At 40.9% G+C, this 15,928-nt stretch overlaps 1 protein-coding gene across 1 annotated transcript; it reads left to right on the top strand.

Annotated features, from left to right (window-relative positions):
• Window positions 1–4,122: 4,122 nt before the first annotated feature.
• si:dkey-3h3.3 (uncharacterized protein LOC100144568 homolog) lies at window positions 4,123–14,939 on the top strand. The gene is made up of 5 exons (XM_037778976.1): window positions 4,123–5,329; window positions 8,258–8,388; window positions 9,638–10,639; window positions 12,504–12,721; window positions 12,864–14,939. Exons 2-5 carry the CDS (start codon window positions 8,278–8,280, stop codon window positions 12,931–12,933), a joined length of 1,401 nt encoding a protein of 466 aa, XP_037634904.1. The 5' UTR covers window positions 4,123–5,329; window positions 8,258–8,277; the 3' UTR covers window positions 12,934–14,939.
• Window positions 14,940–15,928: the final 989 nt, after the last annotated feature.

Below are 15,928 nucleotides of genomic sequence, written 5' to 3'. Positions count from 1 at the left end.
AATATATAGTGACACAATAGAGGCCTTAAAATTACATTCCAACTAGTGGCTCCACTACAAGATGGGACCTCAAGAACAGGCAATAATAGGTGTTGCATTGTGGCCCCATACCCCGGCAACATTCATTCCAGTTCATATTGTGATTTTGTGGTGCATACAGTATTTACAGATAAATTTGAAAAAAATTAAATTACCACAAACTAATTGCTACACAGTGAACCTGGAGTCCTCCAGATCCCCGAGGGTTTGGGGCCCCGGGGCAGTCGCCAGCTTTGCTCATTTAATAATCCAGGTTTGGTACAGCCCTACTCAACAGTATTGTGATGGGCAGAAGGCTTACAGGTGAAGGCTTTCTGTCCGTCCACACATTATATGTACCGTCTCTTCACTTAACTGAAATTAAATTGCATGTTTTTGTCTGCTACAGCGCACATATCTTCTCTGTAAATCACTTGTCCCGTGTCCGCCTTTGAGAAAAAAAATCAGACAACAAATGAGAGAAATTAATATTCTATATTTTTTGTTTTCATGGGTTAGGGTTAGGGTTAGGGTTAGGGTTTAGGGTTTCTGCATTAATTTGTGGGAATACCATTAGCTCTTCGTCTACGTAGACTGAGAACTTGTGTATATCGGTCAATCAAATATCGATATTTAAACCACATTTTCATAAAACGGTAATGTCTGCATTCTATAATTGGCAAAAGCTCTGACACTGACAGGCAGACTGCTACACAAATAAAGTATCACTTTGGTCCATTTAGATGCTGGTGACATCCTTACTCTTCAACTTCCACTGCTAACAACACACTTTCCACCCAATAGCTTGTTAGCTACAGTACAAGCTTGTTTACTTTGTTTCTCCTTCCCTTGAGGTCGTGTCTCGACGGTAACCCTCGATTTGCACAACTCTCGCAAAATGGCTAAGGTTAGACATTGACCTTGAATGGTTAAGGCTAAGATACGTCGTCGGGCAGCGAGTCTTGCAAGAGTTTTCGTACGTTTTTTGCAAATCTAGGGTAACCATCTAGACACGACCCTCCCCTGCTGGGGCTCAGCCTGCCAGCAGCTGTCAATCAAACACAGACACTGCCACGCCCCTCCAGCTGCTGAGGGGAAAATTAGCATTTCTGATATTTCCCCAAGATCTTTTTTCTTCCTTAACAAAAAAAAACTATTGACAACAAATTCAAAATAACACTGACGTTTTTTTGACAGCAAATAGGGGATGACTAAATGTGATTTCAGTTGGGCTTTAAACCCAGTAAATGTCCTAAAAACCATTGTACCACTTGCATCAGTTTACAAGTTAGAGGATTATATCTCTATACGAGGACAGATGCTCCATTTGTTCAGCGCATGCAGGCCTTTTTAGTATTTCAGTCCATGGAGGTGATGAGCTTCACCTCACACAGCATATCTGGAATCAGCCTCTGCCATAAACGTGCAAACAAATACCCATACAGCATCAATTAGTGCACTATGAATATGAGTTAATGAGCAGCTCTGAGTGAAAGAGCACAGCCACACTTCAGAATAATGGCTGCTGCCTGCAGCAACAAACAGCAGCCTGTTAGTCACCCTGTCTCCGTTGTTACTGACCAAAAACAAAAAAGAAAACTGTTACATAATTACTAGTATGACAGTTAGCGACAAAGAATATTGTTATATACATATGCACACGTATACATTCTCTAATAATAATTCATAATTGAGATAGTGCCTTATGAAACAGCAGCATGTTCGAGATGTTTTCTTCCAAAACATATAATATATTTATGGTTTTTTTTTCCCCCTTCATATATAATTGAATAATATCAATTAATTAATCTTAGAAATCTTCTGCAAGTACTTTTCATCACTGTCCAGTGAAAACCATGTATCTCCAAGTTTGGTGTTTTGACTTTTATCAGATAAGCTGAAGGAACGTTCCTTTACGGGAGGAGAAACGTCTCGTACATCATGGACTAATAATAAAATGCTTTTGAAAACAACTGGATTACATGCAGTGCAGTTTTGCCCTCTCACTTTTAATATCAGTGGAGACCGGTGGAGCTCTGTCACAATGTAAGCTAATAGCAGACAATGATTTGTAGTGTGGCATCCCCTTCGTGTGTTATGGTTCTTATGCACCTCGCTCATCAAAAGGCAAAAAAAAGAGTCATCCATGTTTTATAATAAGCTACACAATAACCTGTTTAGCCAGTTTAGTTATCTGTGAATTCAGAATCTCTTTTTGAAGAAATAAACTATGGAAGCTTTCTGTTACATTTGTATGGTGTCACTCTGATGTGTTTTGATTGGCAGGTTTATTTATCCTTTAAATTCAAATTTTAAACACAGGAATGAAAGAAACTGTAAGATACTGTAATGTTAAATGAAAGTAGATGTGAGTAGTGGCGACAGAAATTGTAAATTAATGATATTCTGACGTGTGTGTGTGTGTGTGTATGCGTGCAAGCACTTCATGCCACCAGTCAGTGCTCCACTTGGCCCCAGTCAAACAAGTGTGGACACACCACTGAGCCCTGATCCATAATGAGGAAGGTCCAATAATACAGAACAATAACAACAAGGTCAAAATACAAGACAAAACCAAAAAAAAAAAAAAACCTATATGCACAGAAATATGAGCAAATAATTGTTGAATTTTAGAAATGAAATGATGTACAGGGATGCAATGAGGTTTGAATTAACAGGAGCCGCGGCCTGAAAGGCTCAACAGTAGGGAGATAGTAAATAATAAATCAATATTGAAAACTATTACCCATCATTTGGAGCTCCATGGCCACAGTTCAGAGAGCACACAGGCCAAAGAGCCTGATGGTGAATTATCTCTCATTATTGACATTAAGCTAAAGTACTCCAAATCATCAGGTAAAATTTAAACTCATGTTTGGCTTAAATAGTCAAATTGTATTGATGTTTTACTAAAAAAAAGGCTAAATAAAAAAGTACATCTCAAGTACACTGACAAATCTGGTTAAATGTCACTTTATTTATTTATACCTAAAAAGAAAAGATCTTATACAGGCCTATCTAAATGTTAAACAATAATACTTAATTATGCCCTAATTTGTGATTTGCAGCCCAAAGCAGCATCAGATCAGCTGATTATAGGCTGCACGGATGAACAAGAGAAATAATACAATTAAATGGGTTTTTTTCAGTAAGTAAGAAAACAAACTTGTTTTTAAACTTTTGACCTGCAAAATCGAAAAAAAAAAAATGACCAAAGCTGGACCTATATGGTTTCCATCGGACAGCAGTGACAGTGACCTTCAGATGAGAGGATGATGATGATGTCTGACACACACAGTCAACCAGAGCTGCTATATAAAGGCCGCACTATCACTGCACTATAATTCAACAGTCTATATTTTAATTCAAACGTGATTAAATGAAATGAAATCACTTTCCTCTCTCCTCTCCTCTAATGTACTCCTGAAGAGTGTGAAGACGCGTCACACGGTGATCTTGTCCTGCTATATCCATGACGCTTTGGAGGCGTTGTTTTGCTTCCATCTGACTTGTGTGATCAGATTAGAAACTGGACTTAATCTCCGCTGCCCCACAGCGCCTTTTTTTTTTCAATATTACTAATGTATATTCTATTGGCTGAATGTGACAGATGTCTAAACCTCGTCCATCCGATTCGCCTGCTACTTTCACTGCTGTTCCAGCTCTCTCTCTGTGGATATTATCTAAAGACTGAGGGCGGAAACAGGTTCATACACAACAGACACAAATTCGGGTCATATAATTTTTTTTTTCTCATCTCCGGTTAATATTTGGAGCGCTATATGATAAAATCTATAAATTATTATAAACCTTGAGAAAAGGGGAAATCTGATTAATAACGTGCGGAAGAGATTTTTAAAAAAATGTTTAAAAAAAAAAAAAGTGAAATATTTATGTATTTGAATCCTATTTTAGGATTGGTTGATGGCATCTTTTTTTTAATCTTTTTAAATGTTTAATATTATATTATATTATATTATTATTATTATTTTTATTATTATTATTATTATTTAATATTTAATTATTTCAGCATTTAAAGTCTATAAAGACACATTGCTGAATTACTACAATATCACGCTCATTTGTTGCACAAATTCATTCCCTTATACCCATAATAATTAACCATCAAACAATAAATCAATAAAAAAGGCTATATTTTATAAAGGTATATATCCTAACATTTTTTTGTCAGCATTATAGGTCTATATAGGGAAATTTATGATGGTGAAAAGATGGAAATTAACAAATTGTTAAAAGGGATATTTCACATATCAATTAATATTGTTCAAACACAACTTGTCTAATATACTGTTCAAAATATATACAGAACATAATATAAGAAGGCCTATATATAAACAGCAGAGAGGCAAATTAACAGTTCTACAGCTTCAACTCTTGATCCAACCATCTGTCATGTGTGTGACTGCTCTCCTCTCTCTGTCCGTACATACTGTGCTGAGACCGGGAGACCGGGAGACCGACAGTCTGTACCGGCTGGACTGAAGCTGCTGGTGAAAAGTCTCCCCGGTGGCGGTGAGACAGCAACAGGACAGCATCACCTCTCAAGAACCGACCAGAAGACCCAGCCAGCTCCCTGTAGTCTATACTCTGCCAGCTGAGAGTCAAAATGAATGAAAAGAGAAGGCGCAGCGTTAAGTCAACAGGATGTGTTTGGTATAAAGCCCAGCTGCTGCTGCTGCTGCTGGTGGTGGTGGTGCGTCTGTCGGGACGGTCACATGGTGGCCGGCAGCAGCGTCACACTGCTGTGGGTCTACTGAGTGTGGAGCTGCACTGACATCTGCTGGACAAACACTGGTACTGCAACGTGAGCAGAGATGCTGCCCTTTAGTGCTGCTCGGAAATTTCACCTTTACAGTTAAGAGGCCATGATTTTCTTTCTCAACATCTTGGATGATAACCATTTAGGATAGATTACCATGGCTGGGTGCTCAGATTAATGCAATTTAGGCCCCTTATGTCTCATATAGTCTTCTAACTTGTGTGTTGTTTTTTTATGCCAAATAAACGCCAATATTCCTGTAACAGCAGTGTGATACTAGGCACAAAGTCAAACACATTTCCAGTGGGGGTTGGCCTCCGCCAGGATTTTCCCTTGTCACCGATCCTGTTTGTGATTTTCATGGACAAGATCTCAAGGTGCAGCCAAGGGGAGGAGAGTGTCCGGTTCAGGGACCTCAGAATTGCATCTCTGCTCTTTGCCGATGATGCGGTTCTGTTGGCTTCATCGAACCGTGACCTGCAGCACGCACTGGGGCGATTTGCAACCGAGTGTGAAGCGGTTGGGATGAGAGTGAGTACCTCCAAGTCTGAGGCCATGGTTCTCTGCCGGAAAACAGTGGATTGCACCCTCTGGGTGGGTAGTAAGTTTTTGCCCCACGCGAAGGAGTTTAAGTATCTCGGGGTCTTGTTCATGAGTGAGGCCAAAATGGAGCGGGAGATGGGACAGGCGATTCGGTGCGGCGTCTGCAGTTATGCGGGCGCTGTACCGGACCGTTGTGGTGAAGAGGGAGCTGAGCCAGAAGGCGAAGCTCTTGATTTACCAGTCCATCTACTGTGTTTTCCCTCCTTTGCCCATCTACACACCTGCTCTGAATCAGCCATGTTAGTTCTTACCAACCAATCAGCTCCTTTCTTGTTCCCAGTGTTTTTCTCCCAGCCAATCAGCTCCCTGCCCATTCCTCGGCCTATTCACCTCATTCTTCTCACCTGAGCTTCTCCACCCATCTCTCCACCTGCACTTCATTCTCTCATCAGATCAGTTCATATTTAAGTCCTGGTTTTCAGTTCAGTCTTTGTTGGATCCTTGATTTGTTATGAGAGTTTCAGTTTTGCCTTGCCTGCATTGGAGATTGAATTAAAACCAAGTTCCTGTTGTCAGTGATCTCCTGTATTTGGGTCCACCTGCTCTGCTCTCTCTGACAGATTTGATACTTTCCTTGTCGACTATATTTTAAAAGCCTTGGTGAAAGTGTCTGGGCATAACTTCAAGATGAAGATACTCCTTCTTATCTTTTTTTTCAGTGTTGATTGAAGTTTAATTGATACATTTTAATTAAAATGAATGTGAGTTTACAATTGTTTACTTGCATACGCCCTTATTCTGCATTAATCTAATGGGAAAAGGTTTGTGCCAAAAAGGTGTATCTCACTCTGTTGCCATTTTTAAAATGTTTAGTGAATATTTTTCAACTTAATCTGTTGCAGTATTATTTTTTAAGTGATGCTCAATCTGATAACACAAAAAGATTAAATATTGTGTTCAGTGCATAGCAACAGTATAGATTCAAGTTTGATCAACATTTTTATTTATACCCCTCTGGCTCCAAGCCAAAGTGTTTGATTTTCCCATAATGCTTTGTTCAGTGCCAAAAGGGCGTAAACACATTGTGCACTTTTGTCACAGACCAAGACCCCACTTTTACTGTTTTCTTTTAATTAGAACTTATGGCTCATCATTTCAGTTGTGTACTTTTGGAAAAGATCTCACTGAGAGCTTTCATGTGATATCAATGAACACTCATATTCACCCAGCAGCCCCTTTGGCTCCAGGCTGTCCAAATGTTTATTTCACATTCAGCCACATGAGGTACATATAGGCTATTTGTTCCTGTTTGTCTGTCTGTCTGTTGTTTACGAAGATATCTCAAAAACAACATAACAGACTTGAATGACATTTGGTGGAAAGTTATAGGGCATGAACAAGGGAACAGGGGATTTCTGATGTGATAGCACCACCATGTGGCCATTTAGAAAGTGCTTTATATGCATTTTAAATGGTTGATATTGTATAACATCTTTCTAAATATACTGATGGCATACGTTTTAGGGTACCACTTTCTGATGAGACATCCTTTTATAAGCCTTAATTAATGGCTTTATTAATGGTTAATAGGTATTTTACGGTTTCTTTAAAGATAATTTATAAGCCATTAATAAGAATAAGTTTTGGGATGCCAGTTTGTGGAAACCCTCCATTCTTTCAATCTCAGTTTTCAGGTGGAGGTGGAGGTGCAGGTTGATGGCTATAGTTGGAGGTTCAGGCTGCTGCTGTCTGCAAGGATCTGCAGGTGGAGGCAGCGGTGAAGGTTGCTGGTAGAGGATGTATAGGTGCAGGTTCAGGCTGCGACTTTCTGGCAGAGTCTTCAGGTGGCCCTGGCAGTAGGTGGAGGTGACGGGAAAAGAAGTATAGGTGGAGGTGCTGGAAATGGGACTGCTGTTTGCAGCTACCCGCCAGAATGGGGAAGTGGATGATTGGATGGCAGGTCGGTGAAAGAATCTGCAGGTGGAGGAGAAGGTGCAGTATGGTGGATTTACGATGTAGGTGGAGGCTCTGGATGAGGCTGAATCCTGAATTGTGTTCGGCAGAATCTGCATGTGGAGGGATGGTGTAGATTGCTGGAAAAGGCTGTAGGTAGGTAGAGGCTCGGGCTATACTGTCTGCAATAATCTGCAGGTGGAGGCAGCTGTGAAGGTTGTCGGTAGAGGCTGTAGGCGGAGGTTCTGGATGCAACTGTCTGCCAGTATCTGCAGGTTGAGGCAGCAGTGCAGAATCTCTTGGTGGAGCCGGTGGTGCAGGTTGTTGGAAAATGCTGTAGGTGGAGGTTTCTGGTTGCAGCTGTATGCAAGAATCTGTAGGTTGATGGAAAAGGCTGTTGGTGGAGGTTTCTGGTTGCAGCTGTATGCAAGAATCTGTAGGTTGATGGAAAAGGCTGTTGGTGGAGGTTCGGATGGCAGCTGTCTGCGAGAAACAGCAGGTGAAGGTGGAGATGCATGTATTTCTAAAAAAACAAATGCAGGTTACTGTCAACTTCTACCCTCTGAAATATAGAAGTAGGCTATAAAATACTGTAGCTTAAGATGGAAATAGCCTACTAATACAAAGTACTAGTTAGATATATTGATATACAAACTGTCACTGACCTAGTACTTTTTAAATCTTAGCTCAGGACTTTTTTTTATTTAGATTGGCTGCAGCGCTGTGACATTTTTCCTGTGCTTTTTATGTACCTTTTTATGATTTTATGATATGTTATGTTTTTATTCCTGTTATTTCTTGATGTTAATGTAAAGCACCTTGGGTACCTTTTGGTTATTGTAAAGGGCTATACAAATAAATGTTGATGTTGATGATGATGATGATGAAATACTTAGTTTTATCCACTGTGTGCAGAACAACTGAATATATTATGTTGGATGTTATTCACCTGCTCACCGACAGGGGTCACTGAAGGTCACGTGATGAACCTGAAAGTGAAAGCAGCAACCAGCAGCCTCAGTTTCAGACTGTGTTGCTCAGAGAGACGACAACACGCTGCTGCCCCAGCTTTAGAGGAACTCTGCAGGATGGAGGTAGGTCCAGTATCAGCCTACATTTAGACTAGCTTAAAGCAGGCTAAAGGAAGGGGAGGTATGAAAGCACAAAACGCACTTTATAGTCGGAGAAGGTTTGGTTTCACCCAACCATCTGAGTTAGTCTCTGTCGCTGTTAGTCATGTTGATTTAAAGAAAAAGACGTAGACAATGGCTGCGAGTTAATCTCTCTATTTGATTCTGTCGCAAACTGCTGCAGCATGTTTGTTTTTCTACGGTGAGAAGTGAGAAGTGAGAAGTGCTCCGAGTTGGTCAAAAAACTATGAAATAGAACGTTTCCGGTTTCGACGTCTGACCTTCAAAATAAAAGCTCGTCAATTCAAATGAATACTCCACTAATTAACCGTTCCCCTCATGCAATGTTATGTTGCCAATCATGTGTTAAAGCAGGGGTCAGCAACCTTTATTATAAAAAGAGCCATTTTAGGCAAAAAAAAAGAGGAAAAAATCTGTTTGGAGCCGCAAAACATTTGAGCATTGTGATGAAGGTAACACAGTTTATAGTCTACGTTTATAGTATATAAGTCTAATGCAGTGAGGGCCAAAGTGCAAATGTACTACATAGTATCAGGGCCACATTGAGGGAAAAAACATCTGAGATTTCCAGAATAAAGTCGTAACTTTACAGGAAAAAAGATGTAATATAATGAGAATAAAGTCATAACTTTACGAGAAATAAAGTTGTAATATTACGAGAATAAAGTCATAACTTTACGAGAAAGAAATATTGTAATATAATGAGAATACAGTCATAACTTTACGAGAAAGAAAAGTCGTAAATAATACGAGAATAAAGTCATAACTTTACGAGAAAAAATTAGATTTGATCATTTAGATTGAGGTATGTAGCTAAATTAGCTAACTTTAGCTGTCCTGTTGCAGGGTTAGGGTTAGGGCGGCAGTAGTTCAGTCCATAGGGACTTGGCTTGGAAACTGGAGCGTCGCCGATTCAAGTCCCCGCATGGACCAAGTACTGAGTGTGAACTGGTAGCTGGAGAGATGCCAGTTTGCCTCTTGGGCACCGCCAAGGTGCCCTTGAGCAAGGCACCAAACCCCCAACTGCTTGCGGCGCCTGTCCGGGGCAGCCCCCTCGCTCTGACATCTCTCCATTAATGCATGTATATAGGTCCTGTTTGTGCATGTGTGTACTATGTAAAATAACAGTGAAAAAAATGAATTTCCCCTTGGGGATTAATAAAGTGCCTTTCTTCTTCTTCTTTCTTTTCAGTTCATCACAGATATCACTGTCACCATTGTTGAAGCGGATTACAAAGACCTTCGAAAATTAAAGAAGATTCTTCAATCTTACAGTCCTGAGAAAAAAGCTTTGAGTTACAGAGTGAAAGGAACCTACGAGGAGCTGGAGAAACTTTCAGTCCAACTGTCAGCAGCGAGGCATCACTCCAGTCCTGTCACACACGGACCAACCAGTCAGCCAGATGGACATGCTTCACCTCGTGTCAAACCTGTGGATGTGTCTGGGGTTTTTATGGCCTACATTGAGCAAACATGTGCAAGAGAACTTAAGAAGATTCTAGGGAACAGTTTTGCCATTGAAACACAGCCTGACACAGCACACAATAAACCCAGTGGGACGGTACGGGTGACTTTCAGACCACGCCATGTCTCCTCCTACTCTGTTCGTGCTGACTTTGTCAGACAGCGATTCATCACATTCTACCAGAGAGCCGCCTCCGACCTGCAGGTCATATCTGTCCCTCTGAGTTCACACGACCACAAAGACCTGCAGCAGAGATTTCCACACCTCCTTTTCAAACCCAGCCTCAACAGACGTGAAGTGACGGTGACCGGGCCTTTTGTGCACATTGCTAAATTCAAAGAGTTCCTTTCACAAAATACGCCAAGCTCAAGCAAGAGTCCAGTGAACAAAGGTCCAGCAGACACTCCCAGCAGCAGAACCTCGGGTCCGTCACCTACACGCAGCAAAGATCCTGAAGAAGAAGAATCATGTGCGATCTGTATGGAGCCGATAGTCACCTGGGAGAAAGAGACTCTGCGGTGCAAGCACTCATTCTGCAAAAGCTGTCTGCAACAAGCTTTTAAATACAAACCCGTATGCCCGACGTGTGGAGCGTTATACGGCGTTTTGACAGGGACACAACCTGATGGAGGCGAAATGAAAGTCACCCAAATCCCTTCATCTTTGCCTGGATATGACAAATACGGAACAATAAAGATCCATTATTACATTCCAAGTGGCATCCAAAAGGTAAGACTACAGATACAACACTGAACAATTTCAATTTCACTTACCACCTTTGAACAATATTTGACAAAATAAACTTAACTCAAGGTACTTACTAGCTTTGACGGGAGCTTTCAACTGTATCAGCGAATGGAGTTGTCTCAGTTGGCATCACTGAAGAATGGAACTTTGGTCACATGATAACAGGGGATTGTCAACTGGGACCACCAGAAGCATCCCAGTGAGACTCGTACATTGCTAGACTGTCAGAGTATCTAGCCAAAGTCTTGAAGAGTCAACACTTGTCAAAAACCAATCAAAACCCGGAGCTTTATAACTTTCTTTACCAACTGTCGTTATCATGATCTGAGCACAAAACAGAAGGCCCAGAGGCAAATTAGTGCGCTAGGCTTGAGATTTCGGATAAGTTGTTTTCATTCATTTTACGTTGTACTATTAACTATTAGGTAGCGTACAGTTCAAGGTTTGTGTTAAGCTAACATTAGCACTCATTCGTTGGTTGCCTAGCAACAATAATAATAAAGATAGACGCACCAAACTGCAGAAAACGCTCCGTATCACGTTTTCCATCTGCAAAACACAATCTGTCTGATCAGGCCCTAAGGCGACGTGATGACAACTGAGTCAACTCCTTTCATTGATGAAGACTGAGATGTGGTCGATAGCTCCAGAAAAAGTTAAAGTAAGTGAACCTTGAGTATATTTTGTTTGTTCAAAATACTGAACAACGTGAGCTTTGCAGTCCAACCTGTTAGTTTACATGCAGCTACTTTAATTAAGGTTGGTACATACATGTAAGATCCCTAGAAGCTGAAAAAAAGTCTCTTTCCGTATGCACTGAAGCTCCTAACGGCAAGATAGAATATTTGGAAATGCTGAGTGTTGGTAATTCTCAAGATTACCAAGCATAGCTTTAAAAAAAAAAAAAGAAGCAACAATATTTCATTCAGCATTCCACAACAACTTCAGCTCTTGTGTGTGTTTGGGATTAGCCCACCTTCAAAAGGTCATTGAAAGCAAAGAAACATTTTTATTGCCAAGACGTCCACTTCCACCAGGTTGGAAACTTGTTTTGCAAAGGAGACCTGACCAAGGTGGCAACATAAAAAGCTGACCAGTGCAAATGGGAGATTTTGTTAAGACCAGATTGATCACACACCGCTGCTGTATTATAGGCCAATTTCACCAGTTGACCTTAAAGCTACTATGAGGAACTTTCATTTTGTGTTGGATTTGGCGGTCCCTGTGGACAAAAGCGGTAGTGTTTCCAAGCACCAAAGTCCCTTTAGAAAACCTCTCATATAACAGCAGCAGGGTCTGACAGTCTGCCTTGCGCAGTCCTGGTTCTGGTTCCTCCATGCCTCCCTTCCCTCCCTCGGGTCCATAAATACGGCCTTGGGTCTGTCCGTAGCGAGCTGGTTGCTGCCGGAAGCCCCGCTGGAGTGTCAGCTGAGGGAGTTTGTGACGAACCTGCATGATTTTGTCTGATTTTGCGCGGAATCAGACCCGGTGGCACCGAAGACAAGCATTGAAAATAACTCTCGCTGATGGTCTCGTTTACTTATGTAGGTCATATAGAGTCAGCAGTATTACATTGAGACTGTTTCATAACCAGTTAAAGGTTCCTCACGGTAACTTTAAACTAGAGGCCATCATGTTTTGGGGTGAATTGGCCTTTTTCGATTGTTGTGCTTATTTCAGGCTATGTGTGTGTGTGTGTTAATGTTTCCTTTATGGTGTGTCCATCTTTTAAAATTCAATAAATAATTGGTCACAAAAAAGCTACTGTTGCCTAAGAGCTGTGGACCCCGAGTCACTTGACAGGACATCATTAAGCAGAGAAATGTTTACTACTGTGTGTCTGCAGGAGGAGCATCAGAACCCCGGTCAACCATATGAAGGTGCATCCCGTACAGGCTACCTCCCAGACTCCTCAGAGGGCAGAAGCATCGTGAAACTGCTGAAGCGAGCCTTCAATCAGAGACTCGTCTTCACCGTTGGCCGGTCCACCACCAGTGGCATGAACAATATGGTCACGTGGAACGATATTCACCACAAAACGTCAACACATGGAGGACCAACTAAGTAAGGACTCTTATTTAGCATTTTATTGATGTGCATGACAATGAATTGGTGTGCATTCATTCCTTTTTTTTTTTACATCTATGTAATTATGGCAAGAGAAACTTATGCATGTGACCTAAAATGTCTGTTACTGTGTTTGCAGCTATGGGTACCCAGATCCTGATTATCTCAGACGAGTGCGAGATGAGCTGAAAGCCAAGGGAATTGAATGAGTCACTTTAAGGTTTGTCAACAAATAAATGTAGAGGCTAAGATGACATATTCAATTCCACACGCTATGTACAAACAGAAACAGGGAAGGGATTATGGCACAGAGGACTACAAACCAGGAGGGACCATTAATGTCACTGTAATGTTCTTTAAATAATGATACATACTCACATTAGTCAAACATAGCTTCAACTAGGGATGGGACCATGTAGATTCCTATTCATTCCTATTCAATCATGGTAAAGAGATGAAAAATAGAGCCTGTTTTAAAAATACAGGAATTAGCATGTAATAAATAACAAACTCATACGATGTTACTGATTTTTTGTATCCTTTATTGATGCATGGGGGGGGGGTTGAATATTGTTGTTTCTTAACAAAATGTAAGGTAATGTCATTCCAGTATATTAAAGGGCCATTTTAAGAGATTTAAGCATATTTTGATAATTATCTGGATAATATCGGGAATCGCAATTATTTTGGCCAGGGTAATCATGATATGACATTTTCATATCGTGCCATGCCTGGCTTCAACTGTCATTTTTTTTAGTTGTCTTTTATCATTTGTTTATTCCTCATTCCTCGAATATTGTTTGTTGATTTATTTTGTTTTGTTTATGTTTGAAATAATCTTGTGGGAAAACTGACATGTGAAGGGTAAGTCAATTCATATTGGTCTGTTAAAAGTTCTTTGAACTTGAATGATGTGTAAGCAGTCTAATTTTGTGGCGAGGCAAAGAGCTCACTGGGCTATCTTGTTATATAGTATTTTGTATTTTACATATCCAGTACCTTATGTATCCAAACTCAATTCCTTGATGCCTATGAGATCATGATTATGTTATTTAATCACATAGACACTCAACAATTGAGCCTTCAGACTACACCAAATACATAAACAAGGTCTGTCCTAAGGCCTTTATTAGTCTCTGAAATACAGTAAAATTCCATTAAACTACTGTATCTCTGAACTATTTATTTAACCAAATCATACACGTGATATTCTTTTGATAACTAATGTAATAACTAATGTCATATTTCTTCACTTCCATTCACTGAGGCCCTATTCAGACCTGGTATTAACATGCGTCCTGAGTGATCCAATCACAAGTGGACAGTTCTAAGTACAGGTGTGAAAGCACTCAAGACGCATTGAGGACAGATTGAGATCCGATCTCTCTGACGTCCCGCTGGGATCAGCGGGGTCTCTGCGCTCCTCAGGTGAACAGACAGGCAGACGCGAGTGCTCGTCTGCCACGCAGCATGGACGCGGCCTCTGTGCTCTACTGTATCCTGTAGGTACAACTGTATTTTATTCAAATATATCTTATCTATAGGCTACATATCTACAGACTATCAGACTAGGCACGCAAAGTGCATTGTTATCAATCTGTCGCAGATGTGTCTGTGTTTCTATTACGCTGGTCTGCACGGAGCTGACACACGCTCGCTCTCCTCCTCGGCTCTCTGGAGCTCTGTACTCCGCTGTTGCAGCGCGGAGGTCCTCTGGGACCGCCGGTACCTTTTATTTTGATGTTAATAAAATGGACCCAAATTCACATCACGAATATGTAGGATATTACTACTGACATTCATGTAAGTACATGTACATGTCTGCTGTATTAGCCATGTGTTTACTGCGTGTTTATTTGCATACAGAGCAGGGAAGTGAGATCGGATCACAAGTGGTCACTGGAGACGTATGTGGAGACGCATTTTAATGCCAGGTTTAAAGGGGATCTAAGATGTACGATAGACAGCCGAGTGTTGGCTGAAGGAGTTGATGCATGCTTGTGAATTCAATTCCCCGATGTGTGTTCCTAGTTCGCTATACATCACTGCACTGGAACTGGAAAGTGATAGACTAGACTGAGGAGGAACTTTGAAATTGCAGTGTAACATTTTTTTACTCACAGTTGCCACATTGTCACTTCAGTGCACTGTAGAACTGTATTCTGCATGTCAATTTATATGGCACAAAGGATTAAACCTTTTATTGCGTAAAAAACATCTTGTTTTATTCTTCTTTTTTCTTTTGTCTGACTAATTTAACATATTGGTGTCCTGTGTTGAACTGAGTGCATATCAGTAAATCAACCTTACCCACTATGAACCCCTTCTATGAATTACTTTCATTCAGATTTACTGCTGCAGCATTTTGAAAATATAAATAAATAAATGACCTTACTGTACTCAGCGGAGTGTTGTCCTTGTTGCCACTTTTAAAGGGGACATATCATGCTCGTTCTCAGGTTCATACTTGTATTTTGGGATTCTACTAGAACATGTTTACATGCTTTAACGTTCAAAAAATACATTATTTTTCTCATACTGTCTGTCTGAATATACCGGTATTCACCCTCTCTCTGAAACGCTCTGTTTTAGCCCCGGTCTCTCTAACGGCGGGTTCACGTAGGCTGCGGAGAAGCGTTGCCCGGCACCCATGTAAATTTTTGGCTGTTCACAAAGGACGCACCGCGCTGGAGCTCTGCGGCCAAATCGCAACCTTCAATGATAGTTCTAGTTCTGGTCTATTTTCTCCACGTGCCGTGCGCGAATCTGCCAAGAAAACACACACATGATAATCTACTGTGAACTATATAAATTATATATTATATGTGATATAAATTATCTGATTCTGATAAGATGACAAAATATGCAACCCATGAACGCCTTTGACTTCCCTCCCCTCTCACCCTGCTGTTCTCTCTGAGTTTTAATTCCACCAATTCCCTCCCAGTCCCTCCCCCCAATCACATTTCAAAATGTATCCCCTATATTTATTAGAAATAGCCTAGTGTCACTGCTGTTTGTGATCATGGCTTTTAAATTACATACTTATTCCACATATTGGTCAGTCGTGTCTAAACAGAGAGATGAGCCGACACACACACACAAGCAGACAGACACACAGAGAGAGAGATAGACAGAGAGAAAGAGAGAGCTCTACAGTAAACAGCAGAGGAGGAGAATCGCTTGTTGACCGGCGCAGAGAAA

Source organism: Sebastes umbrosus, chromosome 8, assembly GCF_015220745.1.
Source record: "Sebastes umbrosus isolate fSebUmb1 chromosome 8, fSebUmb1.pri, whole genome shotgun sequence".
Taxonomy (NCBI): Eukaryota; Metazoa; Chordata; class Actinopteri; order Perciformes; family Sebastidae; genus Sebastes; species Sebastes umbrosus.
The sequence above is the reverse complement of the archived record's forward strand: the minus strand, read 5'-3'. Positions and strand labels throughout refer to the sequence as shown.